We start from the raw sequence: 15,609 nt of genomic DNA, 5'->3' as shown, positions 1-15,609 counted from the left end.
ACACCTAACAATCCTCCAAGAACGATACCAGCGCCCTCATCCCAGATCCCCCATAATACCAAAGAAACGCATCAAGCCCCGGCTGGACATGCGCCTCCCCGGGCGCAATCGCAAGCACAAAGTCCGGCTCCTTGAGACGCTGAAGCGCAGCCTCACCATCAACCACCACGCTCTCACACCCCATACAGTCCCTGCCAAAGGCAACACACGAATTAAGCAGAACCTCTTCTCCCCCACCTAAGACAATCGCCTTCTTGCATATCGCACCGGGGTTGAACACCCTCTTCCACATCGCGACCGTGTCCGCGTCCTGCGGCTGCCACAGGTTACTCCAGACCTCGCTCTCACTCGGCTTGAAGAAATCACGCATCCACGCAACACGCTGCGCGGGGACATAGTCATGCGGCGTTTCCGGGAGAGCACCAGTCTGCTCATTCGTCATAGCAACCCAGGGCGAAACGAGCATCGCAGCCTTGAACCTCGCACCATTCAAATCAAGCGGTGGCGCATACGGGGATGGCTGGGCGATATGAGCCAGTAGACTCAGCGTCAGATGCCCTCCTGCACTATCACCGCCGATAACGAGATCCTCTGGCTTAATTGACTCCTTTTCGAATAGGTATCGCATCCCCGCGACGGCCTGGACGAGCTGGCTCGGGTATGCATGCTCAGGGGCGAGCGAGTACTCCAGAAACACGACCTGGGCTGATTTGGCTGCTTCCGCGCAGTGCAGAACAAACGATACATGTCCCTGCTCAACAATCGGGTCGTGGTACCCGCCGCCGTGGATGTAGAAGAGCGTTGGCCCGTCTTTGTGTGCTATACGGGGCGTGACGAAATGGAGCACCGGGCTAGGGATATCGGCCCCTGGGCCGGTGTCAAGAGTAGCACCGGCACCACCACCTTCCAAGGGAATAGCGATGGCTTTGTGTGGTAGTCTATACCAGCTGCAGTATTTCTGGATCCTGGGTCCTGATAGGATACTCCGTGGGAGGGCCTGTTGCTTTAGTGAGAATACGAGTGCGTGGGTCCTTAGGTAGGCGAGGGCCAGCTTCTGGCGCAACCCCAGCCTGGAAGCTTCACGGGCCGAGAGGTATAGTGAAGTCAGATTCGCCACGAATTGGATAACTGGTTTTTGTCAGTTTTCTGTTGTTGGAGTGCTCAGGGGTGCAGCGTACCGAGTAAAGGCACCCGCCAGAGCAGAGACAGCCATTCCGAGAGATCTAGCGGTTCACCGACCACTGCAGTAGTTGGGAGGGCTACCATTGTGTCTGGAGTCAGTGTGGATTTTGAACAGTTCAATTGAAGGGCGACGGGCGGTTTTACGAGGAGGCCCTAAACAGTCCACATGAACCTCGGTTGAGACGACTCCAAGCGACGATCTACAACTTTTTGTAGGTTTGGTCGATTCAACAATTTCGATCCAGGCTCGACAACGAATTATTTTACACAAATGAAAGTTTGGGGCCCCGCATATCTTATAGATTGGTACGTGCGTTGATTCCATCCAACAAGACATGTGCCCAGGCCATCATCCACCCCCAATAACCATCCAACGCACCGAACCAGCTTCAAATGCTTAATTATCTCTTGGTTGTAGTTGACTGCTCCGGTGGGCAAACTCGATCTCCTCCACATCGAGTGCAGCATCTGTACATCTATTAGCTGTCTTCGTCGATTCATCAAATAAAGCTCGACCGAAACATACTTGTTGTAGTTGACTTCAACAACAATGTTGCATGAGAAGCACCACCATCTGGAAAACCAATCCATCGTGACGAGTGATTGCGAGTCTGTTAAGGAATGAAGTATTGAGTAGCACGAAGTTGAATATGAACGTATACTAGCACGGCAAATGGTCAGGTCAATGATCCAAATATTTATCGGGGGATCGGGACATTATATGTTGGATCGAGCCGACTTCAGCCTCGTCCTCGGGCCTCACTTCCAAGGCCCAGCTGTCTTTTATATGCATGCCTCGGACAGGCGTAGTGCTGCTATTCGTTAGGGTGTCGCAGCCTCGTCGGCTTGTATTGCAGCCTCGCTGTCAGCACCAATGAGGTTACTAATGTCGTATTCTGGGCATGGGCAAGACGCAGCCTCGTCTTGCTGAAACGCGTCTTTGGGCCATTGGACGCTCGAGATACGGTGTTGGCCCTATCTCCAGGCCTAGAGCACTTCACCCCTTCCCAGAACTTGCGCCCGATTGAGGCAACTTTCTATACTAAACGTTACACAAGGACAGTCCAGATACCTCATATAGAATTCATTTCAATGCAGATGCAATCGTTATATGTCTATCATAAACATCAATCGGCTAGTCTACTCAAAGATAGACTGCTTATAAGCCTTAGGATCAATATAAGGCGTCCCTCCGCGCTTCGTGAATCCCCACCGGATCTGACTGGCCATGGAGATCTCAGTATCAACATGCTGCGCGAATGTCCAAGCAAGACCAGGGTCCTTCTGGAATCCACGCCCAACAAGCGCAACATCCAGTCCATCCTGTTCAAGCAGCTGGTTCGCCTGTCTGCCATTCGTGATAGCACCAACAGTAGCCACAAGAAGCTTATCTCCAACAGCCTTCTTAATCTCAATAGCGAAAGGAGCCTGGAACGCCGGCCCAGACGTCACCTTCTGCTCAGCATGCACACCACCAGAGGAAACATCAACAAGATCGACAGCGCCCTGCTCCGCAAGCGCCTGCGCAAACTTCACCGAGTCCGCCAGCTTCCAGCTCTGCTCGGGCAGATTCTCCTCAAGCCAATCCGTCGCCGACACACGCAGGAAAACAGGGACATCAGGCCCGACAGCATCGCGCGTCGCCTGCGCAATCTCCAGCGACAGCCGAATCCTGTTCTCAAAGGACCCGCCATACTGGTCATCACGGGTATTCGCACTCGGCGACAAGAACGAACTCAACAGATACCCATGCGCATTATGGATCTCGATAAAGTCCGCCCCGGCCTTAACAGCCCTCTTCACGGCATCCACCCAACTCTTCTTAAACCCCTCAATGTCCTCCTTACTCATAGCCTTGGGAACAGGGAAACTCTCATGGAAGGGCACATCACTAGGCCCCACAACACCATTAGGCCACCCCCCAACCTTCTCCGTGGCAATCACACCCTGGCTCATCATCCAGGGCGCAATCGTCGACGCCTTCCGACCAGCATGCGCAATCTGCACCCCGATCTTCTGGTTCTGAGAGTGCACAAAGTCAATCACCCGCTTCATCGGCGCAATCTGGCTATCCTTCCACAGACCCACGTCCTGCGGCGTAATCCGCCCTTCCGGGGTAACGGCCGTGGCTTCAACCATCATAAGTCCGGGGCCGCGCTGGGCAATTCCGCCCAAGTGCGCAATGTGGTAGTCCGTCATATGCCCATCTTCGGCGGAGTATTGGCACAGGGGGGCGAGCTAGTCGACTAGTTAGTCTCTGCCAGTTATTCAGGAGGTACGTATCCGCGTATCCATACTGATAAGGCAGGGACATACACCGAGTCTATTCTGAAACGTCACCCCACGCACCGTCAGCGGCGTATACAGCTTCGGAATAGCATTCCCGCTGGTCTGCGGGTTCGCGGCCGTTCCTGCGGCGGGGGACTGCGCGGGTGTGAAGTACGGGATGCCCTCAGCGGGGGCGATATCGACGTCTGGGACGGCCATTGCAATTGCACTTTATTTCCGATGATATCTGTGAATATGTTGGTCCAAATACATCCCGGGTAGCCAGGAACAATGCACGCTTAAATACCCAGAATCAGGTACAGGTACATGAGTAGAAGCGCCTCGAAGATCCACTTGCTTTGAAATCCCGGTGGAGCGGTGGGAGGTGAACGGTGTATACACTGATGACTAATGACGAGGCGCGGCATGTTGTTCGGCTTTGATATTGGCACAGCAAGAAGGTTCTTCAAACAGACGAAGGAAATAATGGAATTGTACTTGTATACAGATGTTGATAGTACTGCAGTCGTGCTTACTGTCCGAGTTATGCGGCATAGTGGGAGTAATGCACTGTATAAAGAAGAATCTGACTGTGGCAGTCGGCTCAATGTTGGCCGAATGTCTCCGAGGCTAGCCTGTTTGGGACATCCCCTGCCTTACAAATGAGGCAGGAATCTAATAACAGCCATCAGGCAATGTTCAGTATCACCCCGCTACATGAGTCTTGAATCCCGAAGGAGTGGTCGGGATTTGGTTTGGTTCTTTTGTTGACATGGTATTAACATGAACATGGTAGAATTATATTTGGTGGTTACCGAATAAACCGAATACCGCCGGGCAAAATATATATTGGCGTCGAGGTCGAACATCATTTACCCTTAAGCAAACTGAGCATATGAGAAATGTGAAATGATGTAAAGATAATCTATTCATCTCTAATCTAACATCTATGCAAAACAATAAATAAAACACCTCCGAAATTAAATCAGTACACTACAGCTTGCTCTTCGGCGTTGCATTCTTCAAGACATTCTCATTCCAGGGATACGGATCAAACACCAGGTCGTTGACCGGGTTCTCCTGGCTCGCCCTCCGGAACAGATCTGGGTAGACGTTGCCATCGGATCGGCCGAGACTGCTGTCGAGTTGCCAGTCCGGAATCTGCCAAGCATCGACTAACCGCACGGCGTGGGGGCGGATCTGATCGAGGAGCTTCATCACCTCGTTTGTCTGGGTGAGACCGATCTGGCGGACCGTGACGGCGGCGGAGGAGAAGAATTCAGATGATTCACGTTCCAGGGTGTGGAGGGAGTACAGGCGGAAGAGGCTGCGCATGAGGCCGGCAGTCTCGGGGTCAAGAGAGGAAGTGAGTTCGGGAGAGGTGACCGCGTCGTAGAAGTTCTTGACGACAAGGTACTGAGAGAGGGCAGTGGAGAGACGCCAGAAGTTAACGAGGAGGCTGTTCCACGAGCGCTTCTCGACGTCGCGCTGCTTGAGGGTCTCGAAAGTGAGGTGGGCCGTGCGCCAGGCGAACGCGGCGACGATGTCGCTGTCGTTGCCGAGGATGTCAAAGGAGGCACCCTTGTCGCGGCGGGCGAGGTAGGCTTGGAGAATGCGAGAGGTGTCGTTTCCGGTGCCTTTGCCGGCGAGTACGGCACGGGCGGATTTAAGGAGCTGAATTGTCAGTAACGCGTCTCAAAAACAAGGCATTGTGAGCTTACATATCGTGCAACTTGTTGGGTCAACATGTAGTTGTCACCTTCCCAGGTCAGTGTGGGGAGGTAATCCGCGTACCACGGGCCAATGCCGCTGTAGTTACTGTATCCGTGACCACCACAAGCACGGCGGCACACTTCAAGACCCTCTCCGGCAGAGGTACTGGCCAATGCCTTCAGACCGCATGAAGTGGCGTGAAGGTCGGCGAGAAGGTCGGAGCCAGCCCGGAGCTCTTCCGGACCAGCACCGCGCTTCTCCTGGTCTGCCTGGGAGGCAGCGTTCATTCTCTTCTGGTTCTCCTGGTAGAGGCGCATCATGCCGCGGCCAGTGAAGTGCAGAGCGTACATGGTCGCGAGCAATGGGAGCAGACGGACCTGAACCATCTTGTAGTTGAGGACCTGGTTCTCCTCCGCGCCGGCCTTTGCATCCCGGTCCTGGAACTGTCTTCGCACGGCACAGTAGCGGATGGCAATGGTCACACCACGAGCCAAAACACCACCGGCCTGCAGGACAATGTTCGAGCGCACCCATGTCATGGTTCCGTACATCAGCGTCGGCGAAGCGGGTCGCAAGTACTTATTCGTGGCCTTGTCAACCTGGGCAAACCGGGCCAGCATGTTGATGTGGGGGATCTTCAGCTTGTTGAAGAGGAGGAATCCGTTGTCCATGGTGCTGCACTAATTAGCCTCGCTTTCAAAAATTTCTTTCCGGGGAACTCACTTGTAACCAAACTTTGGCCCAATATCTCCGACGTAGACATTCTCCAGGGGCTGGTGTGTTTCCAAGTCACGAATCTGGACAACAAACGGGTGAGGCCCGTAGTTCTTGCCAGCAATGAACAACTGCGCCATCACCACGGCGTGGTTCGCCGTCCGCCCCAGCGATCCGATCCACCACTTCGACGCCGTCAAGCTCGGAGAGTTGATGACGAAGGTCTGGTCTGAGGGGTCCCAGGTAGCGGTTGTTTCCAGCCCACGCACGTTCGATCCGTGACCCAATTCTGTTTGTGCGTAGCATCCGATAATCTCGTAGTTCGCGGCTCGCTCGTAGAAAAGTTTGCGTTGCTCCGGGGTACTTTGTTCGCGTAGGGTGACCTATGACGCCCCCACGTTAGCTAGCGATCGAACACAAGATAACACGAAAAGACATACCAAGAACATAGAAGCATGAAGACCGTAGGGAGTCGGCTCAGCAACGAGGTCGTTCGCAACATAGTATTCAGCCTCCGTCCAGTTATGCAGCTTGCTCAGCTGCTGCAGACGCTTTCCGCGGGCAAGGGCGAGCTGGATCCTCTCGGTCCGCCCGAGAACGTGGTTGCGGGACTTGTCGAATACCTTGTCCGACTTGAGCACAGAGAGAATCTCATCTTGCTTCTGCAGCGCCTGCTTTGTGTGCAGCAGCTCGCCGAGCTTCTGGACGTCGACTTTTGACTGAGCGCGCTCCTGGGCGAGCAGCTGTGTTCCCTGCGGTTCGGCGGGCTTGAGAGCCTGGACCCAGGCTGGGGGAGGACTCGGCATTGTGACGGGCGGTGAGGCAGGGAAGAGAGAAATGGAGCTGAAGGTGAGCAACGAGGAGGGACCGAGGGGGAAGAAGTAATAAATACACGGATTGCCCCAGAAAGTGCTGACTCCACGGGGAGAAGGCGAGATGGCGGCTGGACCGGCGAGTCCGTTGGTGTCAGTAATCAGGCTGGCCCGAGGGTAATCCCAATCGGGCAATTGCCGAGGCAGACCGGTGGCGGCCTGGCTGCCTTAACCCCATCTCCCTGTTCTGCTCACTCGTCTCGAAGTTCTCCGTAACTTCTTTCGCTAATTTCGACTCAAGTGGGCTGCCGGAGCGCAAAATCGGCTTGCCAGCACGTCGGAAATGCCTGGGCCGAGTGGCCTTCATTTCCCGACGCACGATGGATTTAGTGTCAGCCGAAGACGGCAGTTGATGCGCGACTGCCCTGTTATCTTAACGATCAGTGCTGATCAGGCTGCCTTCAGGCTGCTGGTGTTTGCATGTGGTCAGCCGTGCTGTCCGATGCGGTGAAGTCGGGTTCTCTTCTCGGAGCAGCTGTCTCTTGGGAGATTGCTCCGAGCCACCGCGCACAATCACATGCGATCAGATAACAAACTACGCCCTGGGAGCTCCTGTTTTTTTATCCTCCGAATCGAACCCCTTTCACGTCGCTCTTCGGTTCCCCGAGGCAGCTTGACCTTGAGTTTTCGGAATAACGCGGGACCCCTGATCCCTTCAGAGCCTCACTGCATTTAAAGAAATGACCGTGATTGTCCGATAGCATATTTCCTTGTTTGAAATTGCGGCATTCAGCTGACCTGGTCGACAATCTCCTCCCTCGCTTGTTCGAGGTGAACTTCCACATGCTTCAACGACATGTGGGTTGATATCCACATCGACAATATCGAGCCCACAGGACGTCGTAAGGCCTATTCCCAGATGTCTTATTAGTCGGCTTGTGATCCACCAACATGGTTAATTTTGCTACTCAGCGCATGCTCAGGTTTAATAGCTCGGTAACTTCCATCGTCCCAAGTCAAGACGAGCGTGTTTAGTTTCTTCATGGCATGCGAGTTTTTATTTTCTCCGGACATCATTGAAACATTGAATAAAGTACATGCTTAAGCTCAGCTTATTGACAGATACACTAGTGCAACATAGCCCACGCTCAAATCCGGCCTGAGTTCTACTCGCAAGCTGGGAGCTCCTCGAAAACGCATGCTTCGGTAGGATCAGTCGAGGTCTCTTCAGGCTCACCACCATCGGCGTCCGCCTCGTACGTGGTGCAAATCGCACCGACGTCCGTCGCGCAGTTGCTGCTGTCGATGGTCACGACGTCACCGAAGTTGCCATTGGCACCCGCAATGGTCGACCCCTCCACGGCAATAACGTTACTGATCGTTGCAGTCCGCTGGACATCACCACAGGTTCCGCAAGAGCGGTACAGCTTGCCAAAGTCGTAGACCGTGAAGCCGTCAATGATGACCTCACCCTCGGAGTTGTGCTGCACCACATCAGCATTCCAGCGTACGGAAAAGAAAAGTAAGTAGTAGACATACCTGAATCACCTTATCCTCGGCACCCTGCGCACCACCGCCGATAACGTTATACGGCCCACTCCCTTCCTTCAAGGACAGGGCATCCTCGCAAACCTTCTCCCACCAGACATTCTCAATCGTGCAGGCACCGAGACAGTAAACTCCCTCGATCTGGTCGGCCCCGATAATAGCATTGCGAAGGGTTCCGCCCTCTTGGACAATGAAGACGGTGTCAGACTCCCCGCCTTCGTCCTGACCAGTGCATTCGACGCCACGGCCGAAGGTCTGGAGCTCTCCGTCGTAGGTCTCGCCCGCGGCGATCTCGTACGGCTCGTCAAAGGTAACGCTACCGGTTGAGCCAGGGATGGGGAAAGTAAACCGCTTTGCCAGCTTGGGGGCAGCGAGGGCGGTTGTCGCAAGAAGAGGAAGAACGAGTAGCTTTGAGAAGACAGGCATCGCGATGATATAGTATAAACCGTAAGTAGTTAGGTTATTCAAGTACTGCTGAAGGATCGATCCCACAGCCGGTGGATATGGGGGTTTTATACCCCCTTCAGACCCTGCCCAGATACGAGCAATCTCAAGTATACTTCGTATAGCCACCACCACTTGGCGTTTCACCTCATCGACGATCCCAAACAATATCCCATCCATCCATAGCCCCGGTTACACCGGCGGCCTCGCTAATGAATGGAAGAAAACACCCGCCCCCTCCCCTGCCAAGTTCAAACCGCCACAGGGACCGCCGATCTGTCTCTCCAGCCGAAGAGCCTAAACGTGGCGGCCGCTTGGCACTCTATCTCCTCCGCGCCGAGACGACGATCTCTTGTCTGGGATGGGTGCTATTCGCGGAATTTCTTCCTTCCCCCGCTGTCATTTCTTCACGGCGTTTGAGGGGTTCTTGGGAGGGTAGAGATGTTTTCCGGCGGGGTCAGGAGCCCTGGAGAATCACAGCACCCTGGACAAGGGGTTGGTCCCTGCTGTTTGATATTTGGTGTCTTGCATTTCTGGGGTGGACAGTGCGGCGAGTCAGAGACCATGATGTTTATCGATGGAGGGTGTTAAGGGTAGCGATCAAGAAGTCGGACTTGAACCTCCCAGCTGCGGATGGCCGGACTTTTAACTTCCAGGTGATGCTTATGGCCACCAATATGGCCACCAGTAATACGCAAGATGCTCGACACTATATCCGAATACAAACATGGAAAATGCGGGGACCAATAAGCCGCATCTGGGCCCAGTATCGCTTGGGAATACTCTGGGAGGAGGGTTGGTTCCCGATTGAACCCTTACTCGGTCCTCAAGTGTAACCTGAACGATGTATCAATGTATCGACACCTTGACCTTGGACCGATTCGGAGGATTGCTCTGCTAATGAATGGCTCGGCTGGATTAATGAAATCTGGACCTGGTGATCGGTGATCTCAGCCACTAGGCCACGCATTCATGAGCTACACGGTAGTCAGCCTAGATATAAGATAGAATTATTGAATATCTCCGAGTACGTTGAACAATACGAATGATCCAGTCAGTATTCATAATAATTCTCTTCAGTTATATACCGAACATGACGTCCATTACAGTGATATATATTGGATATCCCGACTACAGGCTATACAATCTAGGGTCTTAAAGCCGACTCAGTGCAGCAACCAGAACCTGTGCGAGACTTAGTCTCGCTAATATCGCATCAACTTGGAAACCGACAAATGCGAGCTATAATGTTCTTACTGTCTCAAATTCCTCATCAAACAGGCCCATGGAGAGCTCCACTCCATCATAACCCTGTACTGCAAAAAAACCTGTTAACTCATTCAGTTTCTTACATGGCGAGACTGAAGACAAAGCCTTATTTTGTGAGTGTCTATGCAGTATGTATCATCCTGACAGAACACCACAAATTGATGGCGAGTCTGGTGCAGTTGACTTCGTCCTAACCAGCCGACGCGCATCCCCACAATGTGCAACTCGCCCAACCGTACTGCGTCTCCACGCAGCCAGTTTAGGCGATTCGGTACGGTGTTCAGTGGTGATACGGGATACGTATCTCAATTCTCAGCCTCTTCCGCTGTCACCGCAGGATCGCAATTGGTGGGATGCGCAGGCCAAGCTGTAAGCAAGGCTGAGCAGCTCTGATACCCTGTCCAGAGTTCTTGGTTCTTCCAGCCTTGCGCCGTGAGCGAATCATCCAGGCACGACAGCTAGCGGCTGACCATTGAAGCAGAGTATATTGTGCATGGCGTTTGGAGCTGGACTGCTTTCGATCAGAAGTTCAAGAAGATGGTTTGAGTGGATGGCTTCAAGACGACCAAAGGCTGAATAGCTAGAGGCAGCAGCTCACTGTTGCCCACTACACGCATTTACGAATGATGTGTTCCATTGTGAAGTTATCCTGGTAAAGTCCGTAACGAGAGCACGATAGCCCAGGACAACCTACGACATATAAACCCCGAGTTACCCTGCCTTTTGGTCAAAACCATAACGCACATCTCTCCTCATTGAATATCCGTCGCACTACCACATACAAAATGGACGACCCCTTCATGCCCGGCGGGAGCAGAAAGAAATTCACCCCAGATGGCACCAGCAAGCCCTACCACGGCCACTCCGTAATCTGCCACGTCCCCGTCGACTCGCCCCTCCGCCCAACCCTCAACCGCATCAGAGCAGCCCTAGCCGCACACCCTCTCGCCGAATCCATTCTACCAGGGGAATGCATTCTCCCCGAAACCAGCTTCCACATGACAGTCTTCATCTGCGTGCGGCACCGCGAGCGCGCAGAAAACGTCATGCCGCGGCTCGGGGATCACGCCCAGGTCGCAGTGAAGCAGATAGGACTTGACGGCGACTACAACGAGTGGCTGGAGTATACAATCTCGCGAGTTGAAGCGTTGAGCCAGGATCTTCCTGCTGCAGCGCAACCGCCGTATGTCCTTGACGTCGCGCCTGAGATCCCACCGATCGGGGCTACCATCGGTCTGAGACTGCATCCTAGGGATAATGCCTTGTGGAATGTCCGTGAAGCGTTATCGGCGGCGACGGGGATTAGGCACGACAATCATGATTCCTATAAGTTCCATGTTACTTTGGCGTATACGGTGCGCCAGGTGACGCCGGAGGAGGAGGCGGAGCTGAGGGCTGTTGTTGAGAGGGAGCTTGTGGATGCGCCGAGTACTGTGGTGTTTCCCAGGGTAGCCCTCTGCTCGTTTGAGAATATGCAGAATTTTGAGGTTAAGGCTGTTTTGGGGGATGCCAGTGAGTATGTCAACTAAGAGGTCTTTTTTCCAGAATACTGCGTCGTGTTCTACTTTGACAGCCTTCAACAATAGTGAATGTATATTCGTGAATATATGTTAAAGTAATCGAAACAACGGATAGAATAGCTAGAAGGCTCAAGAAATCTAATGCTTGCTCCAAATGGCAGCATAGCGGTCACCAGCAGGAGTGTCATACCCATTCAGCACATCAATCACGTACCCATCAGCCTTGAACTTATCAAAGTTCTTCTGGAAACCAGGGGAGTCCATCCCACTGCGCGCCTCCCAAGCCCCAGACGTTGAGTTATCCCAGACGCCAGCATAGTAAACCGTATCCTTAACCGCATACCCAGCGACATCCGTAAGCCGATATCCGTCCTTCAGATAATCATCGAACCTCTTCTGCAGCCCATCCGCACTCATATCAACCCAAGACGCCCACTTAACATCCTCCTCCCCAGTCTTCTCCCAAATCGCAGCATAGCGCGCCTCCCCCTTAACCTCATACCCACTGGCATGCACAAGCCGATACCCCTCCTTATCGACATACTGCTCAAAGTACTTCTTCAGCCCCTCCTCATCCATCCCATGCCTCGACACCCAAGGCCCAGAGGGCGTCTTATCCCAGACAGCAGCATAATACGTCTCCCCAGCCACATTATACCCATTAACCTGCCGCAGCCGATACCCCTGCCCCACATACTTGTCGAACTTCTGCTGGTACGCGGCCGAAGACATGCGCGTGTGCGACCACCACGCAACCCCGGCTTCATTCTTCTCGAAGATGGCGGCGTAGTTGGGCTCGCCGTCGCGCTCGTATCCGCTGACGCTGTTGACCTTGAAGCCCTGGCTGAGGTAGCTGTCGAAGGTGGATTGGTAGTCGGCGGTGTTCATGCGGTAGTGGGCGTGCCATTCGGGCACTTTGGCGAACGCCGCTGAGGCGAGGGCCGTGGCTAGGAGGAGGAATTTCATTGTGATAGTAAGGTAGTATGATTGAAGTAGTCGTGAGGGTATAACTATTAGGTTAACAATGTAGAGGCTGGACGGTGTTTATATACCCCTGCTGTGTGAGGAGGAGGATATTATTTACTCGCGCTAGTCCGCTAGAGAGCCTCAGCCCAGCTTCAGCTAAGAATAACATGTTCCTGTTCCTGGTCCTGTTGGTTGGATGGCTGATGCAATTTCGCTACCTTTTAACCTGATTAGGGATAAATCCTCGAGACCATGATCCTCTGCGTTCGTGACAACCTAAAATAAGCTAAAAAAAGCCTGAATACGAGGGGCTGCAGGTTGGTAATCTCCCACTCGTAAAAGTGGACTATTCTTGTAAGGCGGAATACGAGGTCAGGCCAGGGCACCACCGTTAGCGAGGAACAAAACCTGTAAAGAAATGATATTTCCTCCTGCTGGGACATCCTTTCGAGAAAGTGATAGAATAGATATCTGTAGAGCGGAAGAATTCCGACACCTCCAACAGGAGCCCGGGGAGTTAGGAGCTCTCGGTAAAGCAGAATATTCGGTTGTTCCAAAGCACAGATGTCTGTTGCGGTAGATAAAACGTTGGAGATGAATGCAATTAATTATACGCAGTTTGAATATTGATCCTCCGAAAGACATCTAATATCTGCTGTCAAAATGCAGCACTGCCGCGCCGTAATATCGTACGAGCCCATGCCCAGCGAACCCTGGAACGCAAAACTCCAGAATGTATCCATCCGGGATATCGATCCGGACGAATGTCTAGTAGAGGTGGTGGCTAGTGGAATCTGCCATACCGATCTGGGTATCGCAGCACGGCCAGGCTCTATTTTCCCCGAGTTTTAGGGCACGAAGGTATATGTGAATACTCTTCCCTGTCCCAATGAGACTGACCAGTAAAAGGAGCTGGGTATATACGAAAAATAGGGTCCGAAGTGCCTACAGCAACAATGAACCTGAAGGAAGGAGAGCCAGTCCATCGCATTCTGCGGCTCCTGTCCGAGCTGCAGCTCCGGACACCCTTCGTATTGCTACGATGCATACAAGCTGAACTTCGCCCATCCTGGCTGTGATGCCTACGCGCAGGATACGTCAACGCCCGTGGTTGGCGGGTTTTTCGGACAATCGAGCCTCGGCAATCTCGCCGTCGTGAAGGCCAGCTGCATCGTCAACCTATCCGGAATCGTCAAATCACGAGAGGAACTCCAACTATTTGCTCCACTGGGATGCGGGTTATAGACTGAGGCTGGGGGTGTGTCGAAGCTGGGAAAGGCGCAGTCTGAGGATGAGTTGCCATTATTGGACTTGGTGGAGTTAGTCTTGCGGGCGTCATGGTGAGTGGTCAATTGCCATATTACTCTTATGGTATAGGAAATAAGTGAGGACAGGCCGCAAAAATCATCGGCTGCAGACGGATCATTGCGGTCGACCGTATCCCGGAGCGGCTGGTGCTGGCGACAGAGCTGGGTGCTACTCATACAATTCATACTGGAGAACTAACAACGAGTCTTGCAAATGCTGTGAGATTGGCAACAGATGGAATCGGGTCCAGCCTTACTATCGAAACCACCGGGGCACTTCCGATCATCCAGGAAGCGTTGGACATGACCAGCATCCTCGGCAGAGTGGTCCCAGTAGGCATGTCAAAAGAGCCTCTTCAGACAGATATGACAAAATTTAAACTGGTGAGCCATTATTCCACTAATAGTATTGGCATCTAACTGTATATTATAGGCCGGAAAGTCTCTTCTTGGGAGCATGCAGGGGGGTGTTATTCCGTCCAAGGTCAGTTTGCTTCTGATTGCCTTATATATTATGCGCTGACATGTTTAAAGTATATCACACAAATGATCGAGTGGTATCGAGAGGGAGAGTTCCCTATTGAAGAGCTGATCCGCTTCTACAAGGTGAGAATGCCACTGGGAATTAAGGCACAGCTGACACTGTACAGCCAGAGGACCACGTGGAGGTACAGGATATGAAAGCAGGGCCTACCGTGAAACCTATTATACACTGGTAGACTAAGGGGTTATTTAGTCCGTTCACTGACGGTGTAAAGCGATGACCTGTGAATTCCTTTAATCCAAGTGCTTATGCCCGATGTGTTATACTCGCTGTACTGTCGTACCTTCTGCTCTATTATACCGTAGGACTGGGAGAGATAATTGTTTTAGAGGTAGCATCCCTTCTCTGCTGCTAAGATGGATAGATATTCATTCTTTAAGGACTGATCGTGGGTACAAGAGCTGATGAAATAATGAGTATCGTAAAAGGGGCTGTATATATTTCGATCTTCTACTACGCGAACCGCAGCGGATCTGTCTAGCATGCGATGCCATAGCACTTCTTGCACCAATAGGCCATATAAACTAGAATAGACATATCTCAGTCTATATCTGTCAGTATTTAGGCCATTCCCCACCTTGGGAATCATTATATTATCAAATAACGTGGCGACTTATTCATGCGCTATGCGGGACAATAGCGACATATCCATCCAGCCTCGCCATAACCACCGCACCCTTGGACGGGCCAGTCTTGGGAATTCTGGGGAAGCATACTGGCAACTGTGTGAATAACCCGCATCCTCATCATTGGTAGATAAGCTTGTGCTAGGTGCCCAGTAAACCAATTAACTTTTAATCCAATATACGGAGTATTGCCTTGGTAGCACAGTCTTCTTCTTCAGCCTCGTATATATTATAAATGACAATAATCTGAACATCTCTGTACAAATTGGTTAGTTCACTTCTAAAGTACGCATTGGTGTTTAAATTTATGATCTTTGCTTCTTCTAACCTGCCGTTGATGTCTGACGGGGCCAATGACCCCGTGCAGATGCTTTGAACGCCAGCGCATTTTTGGGAGTACTGAAAGTGATTGTCCTTCCTCGGTGGATCAAGACGGTATCGACTCCGGTCCCGTCGAAATTATATTTTGGAGCTGGATTCGGTTTGCCATTGTAGGCAAGGCCGAAAATGGAACCGGGCAGGGGATATTTACTCGGTGAGCCTGAGTTCCCGGTTCCCAGCCAATCAACTGGCGAATTATCAGATATTATCATGCAATTCCCAACCGCAAGGGATTACAAGAAAAGGATTCAATATGCAAAAGTGAAACCGATTTACCGAAATGAGCACAGGTTGGAGCCCCTTCCGCGTGTGGAG

At 52.3% G+C, this 15,609-nt stretch overlaps 8 protein-coding genes across 8 annotated transcripts; 2 read left to right on the top strand and 6 right to left on the bottom strand.

The window, feature by feature from the left end:
- Positions 1-4: 4 nt before the first annotated feature.
- On the bottom strand, positions 5-1,266 carry ASPVEDRAFT_88423 (alpha/beta hydrolase; the record flags this gene model as incomplete). The annotated part of the gene is made up of 2 exons (XM_040818315.1): positions 5-1,128; positions 1,179-1,266. 2 exons carry the CDS (start codon positions 1,264-1,266, stop codon positions 5-7), a joined length of 1,212 nt encoding a protein of 403 aa, XP_040672930.1.
- A 987-nt stretch (positions 1,267-2,253) lies between these two features.
- Positions 2,254-3,759, bottom strand: ASPVEDRAFT_46533 (NADH:flavin oxidoreductase/NADH oxidase). Its single transcript, XM_040813572.1, has one exon. It carries the CDS (start codon positions 3,379-3,381, stop codon positions 2,323-2,325), a length of 1,059 nt encoding a protein of 352 aa, XP_040672929.1. The 5' UTR covers positions 3,382-3,759; the 3' UTR covers positions 2,254-2,322.
- Positions 3,760-4,380: 621 nt separating this feature from the next.
- Positions 4,381-7,142, bottom strand: ASPVEDRAFT_155065 (uncharacterized protein). Its single transcript, XM_040808436.1, has 4 exons — positions 6,318-7,142; positions 5,887-6,260; positions 5,172-5,838; positions 4,381-5,124 (listed from the first exon to the last, which is right to left on the bottom strand). The coding sequence occupies exons 1-4, from the start codon at positions 6,681-6,683 to the stop codon at positions 4,444-4,446; spliced, it is 2,088 nt and encodes a 695-aa protein (XP_040672928.1). The 5' UTR covers positions 6,684-7,142; the 3' UTR covers positions 4,381-4,443.
- ASPVEDRAFT_360556 (uncharacterized protein) lies at positions 6,764-7,182 on the bottom strand. Its single transcript, XM_040811120.1, has one exon. It carries the CDS (start codon positions 7,054-7,056, stop codon positions 6,844-6,846), a length of 213 nt encoding a protein of 70 aa, XP_040672927.1. The 5' UTR covers positions 7,057-7,182; the 3' UTR covers positions 6,764-6,843.
- A 673-nt stretch (positions 7,183-7,855) lies between these two features.
- On the bottom strand, positions 7,856-8,663 carry ASPVEDRAFT_141582 (pectate lyase; the record flags this gene model as incomplete). The annotated part of the gene is made up of 2 exons (XM_040807762.1): positions 7,856-8,173; positions 8,229-8,663. The coding sequence occupies 2 exons, from the start codon at positions 8,661-8,663 to the stop codon at positions 7,856-7,858; spliced, it is 753 nt and encodes a 250-aa protein (XP_040672926.1).
- Positions 8,664-10,735: 2,072 nt separating this feature from the next.
- On the top strand, positions 10,736-11,479 carry ASPVEDRAFT_33402 (uncharacterized protein; the record flags this gene model as incomplete). The annotated part of the gene is made up of 1 exon (XM_040810727.1): positions 10,736-11,479. One exon carries the CDS (start codon positions 10,736-10,738, stop codon positions 11,477-11,479), a length of 744 nt encoding a protein of 247 aa, XP_040672925.1.
- A 40-nt stretch (positions 11,480-11,519) lies between these two features.
- ASPVEDRAFT_46531 (uncharacterized protein) lies at positions 11,520-12,509 on the bottom strand. Its single transcript, XM_040813571.1, has one exon. It carries the CDS (start codon positions 12,434-12,436, stop codon positions 11,609-11,611), a length of 828 nt encoding a protein of 275 aa, XP_040672924.1. The 5' UTR covers positions 12,437-12,509; the 3' UTR covers positions 11,520-11,608.
- A 590-nt stretch (positions 12,510-13,099) lies between these two features.
- On the top strand, positions 13,100-14,462 carry ASPVEDRAFT_876829 (uncharacterized protein; the record flags this gene model as incomplete). The annotated part of the gene is made up of 7 exons (XM_040818121.1): positions 13,100-13,281; positions 13,414-13,674; positions 13,761-13,776; positions 13,831-14,127; positions 14,177-14,227; positions 14,278-14,349; positions 14,394-14,462. 7 exons carry the CDS (start codon positions 13,100-13,102, stop codon positions 14,460-14,462), a joined length of 948 nt encoding a protein of 315 aa, XP_040672923.1.
- Between the last annotated feature and the right edge of the window lie 1,147 nt (positions 14,463-15,609).

The sequence above is a fragment of the Aspergillus versicolor genome (genome assembly GCF_001890125.1).
Source record: "Aspergillus versicolor CBS 583.65 unplaced genomic scaffold ASPVEscaffold_12, whole genome shotgun sequence".
Classification (NCBI taxonomy): Eukaryota; Fungi; Ascomycota; class Eurotiomycetes; order Eurotiales; family Aspergillaceae; genus Aspergillus; species Aspergillus versicolor.
Note: the sequence above shows the minus strand (reverse complement) of the source record. Positions and strands in the feature narration are given on the sequence as shown.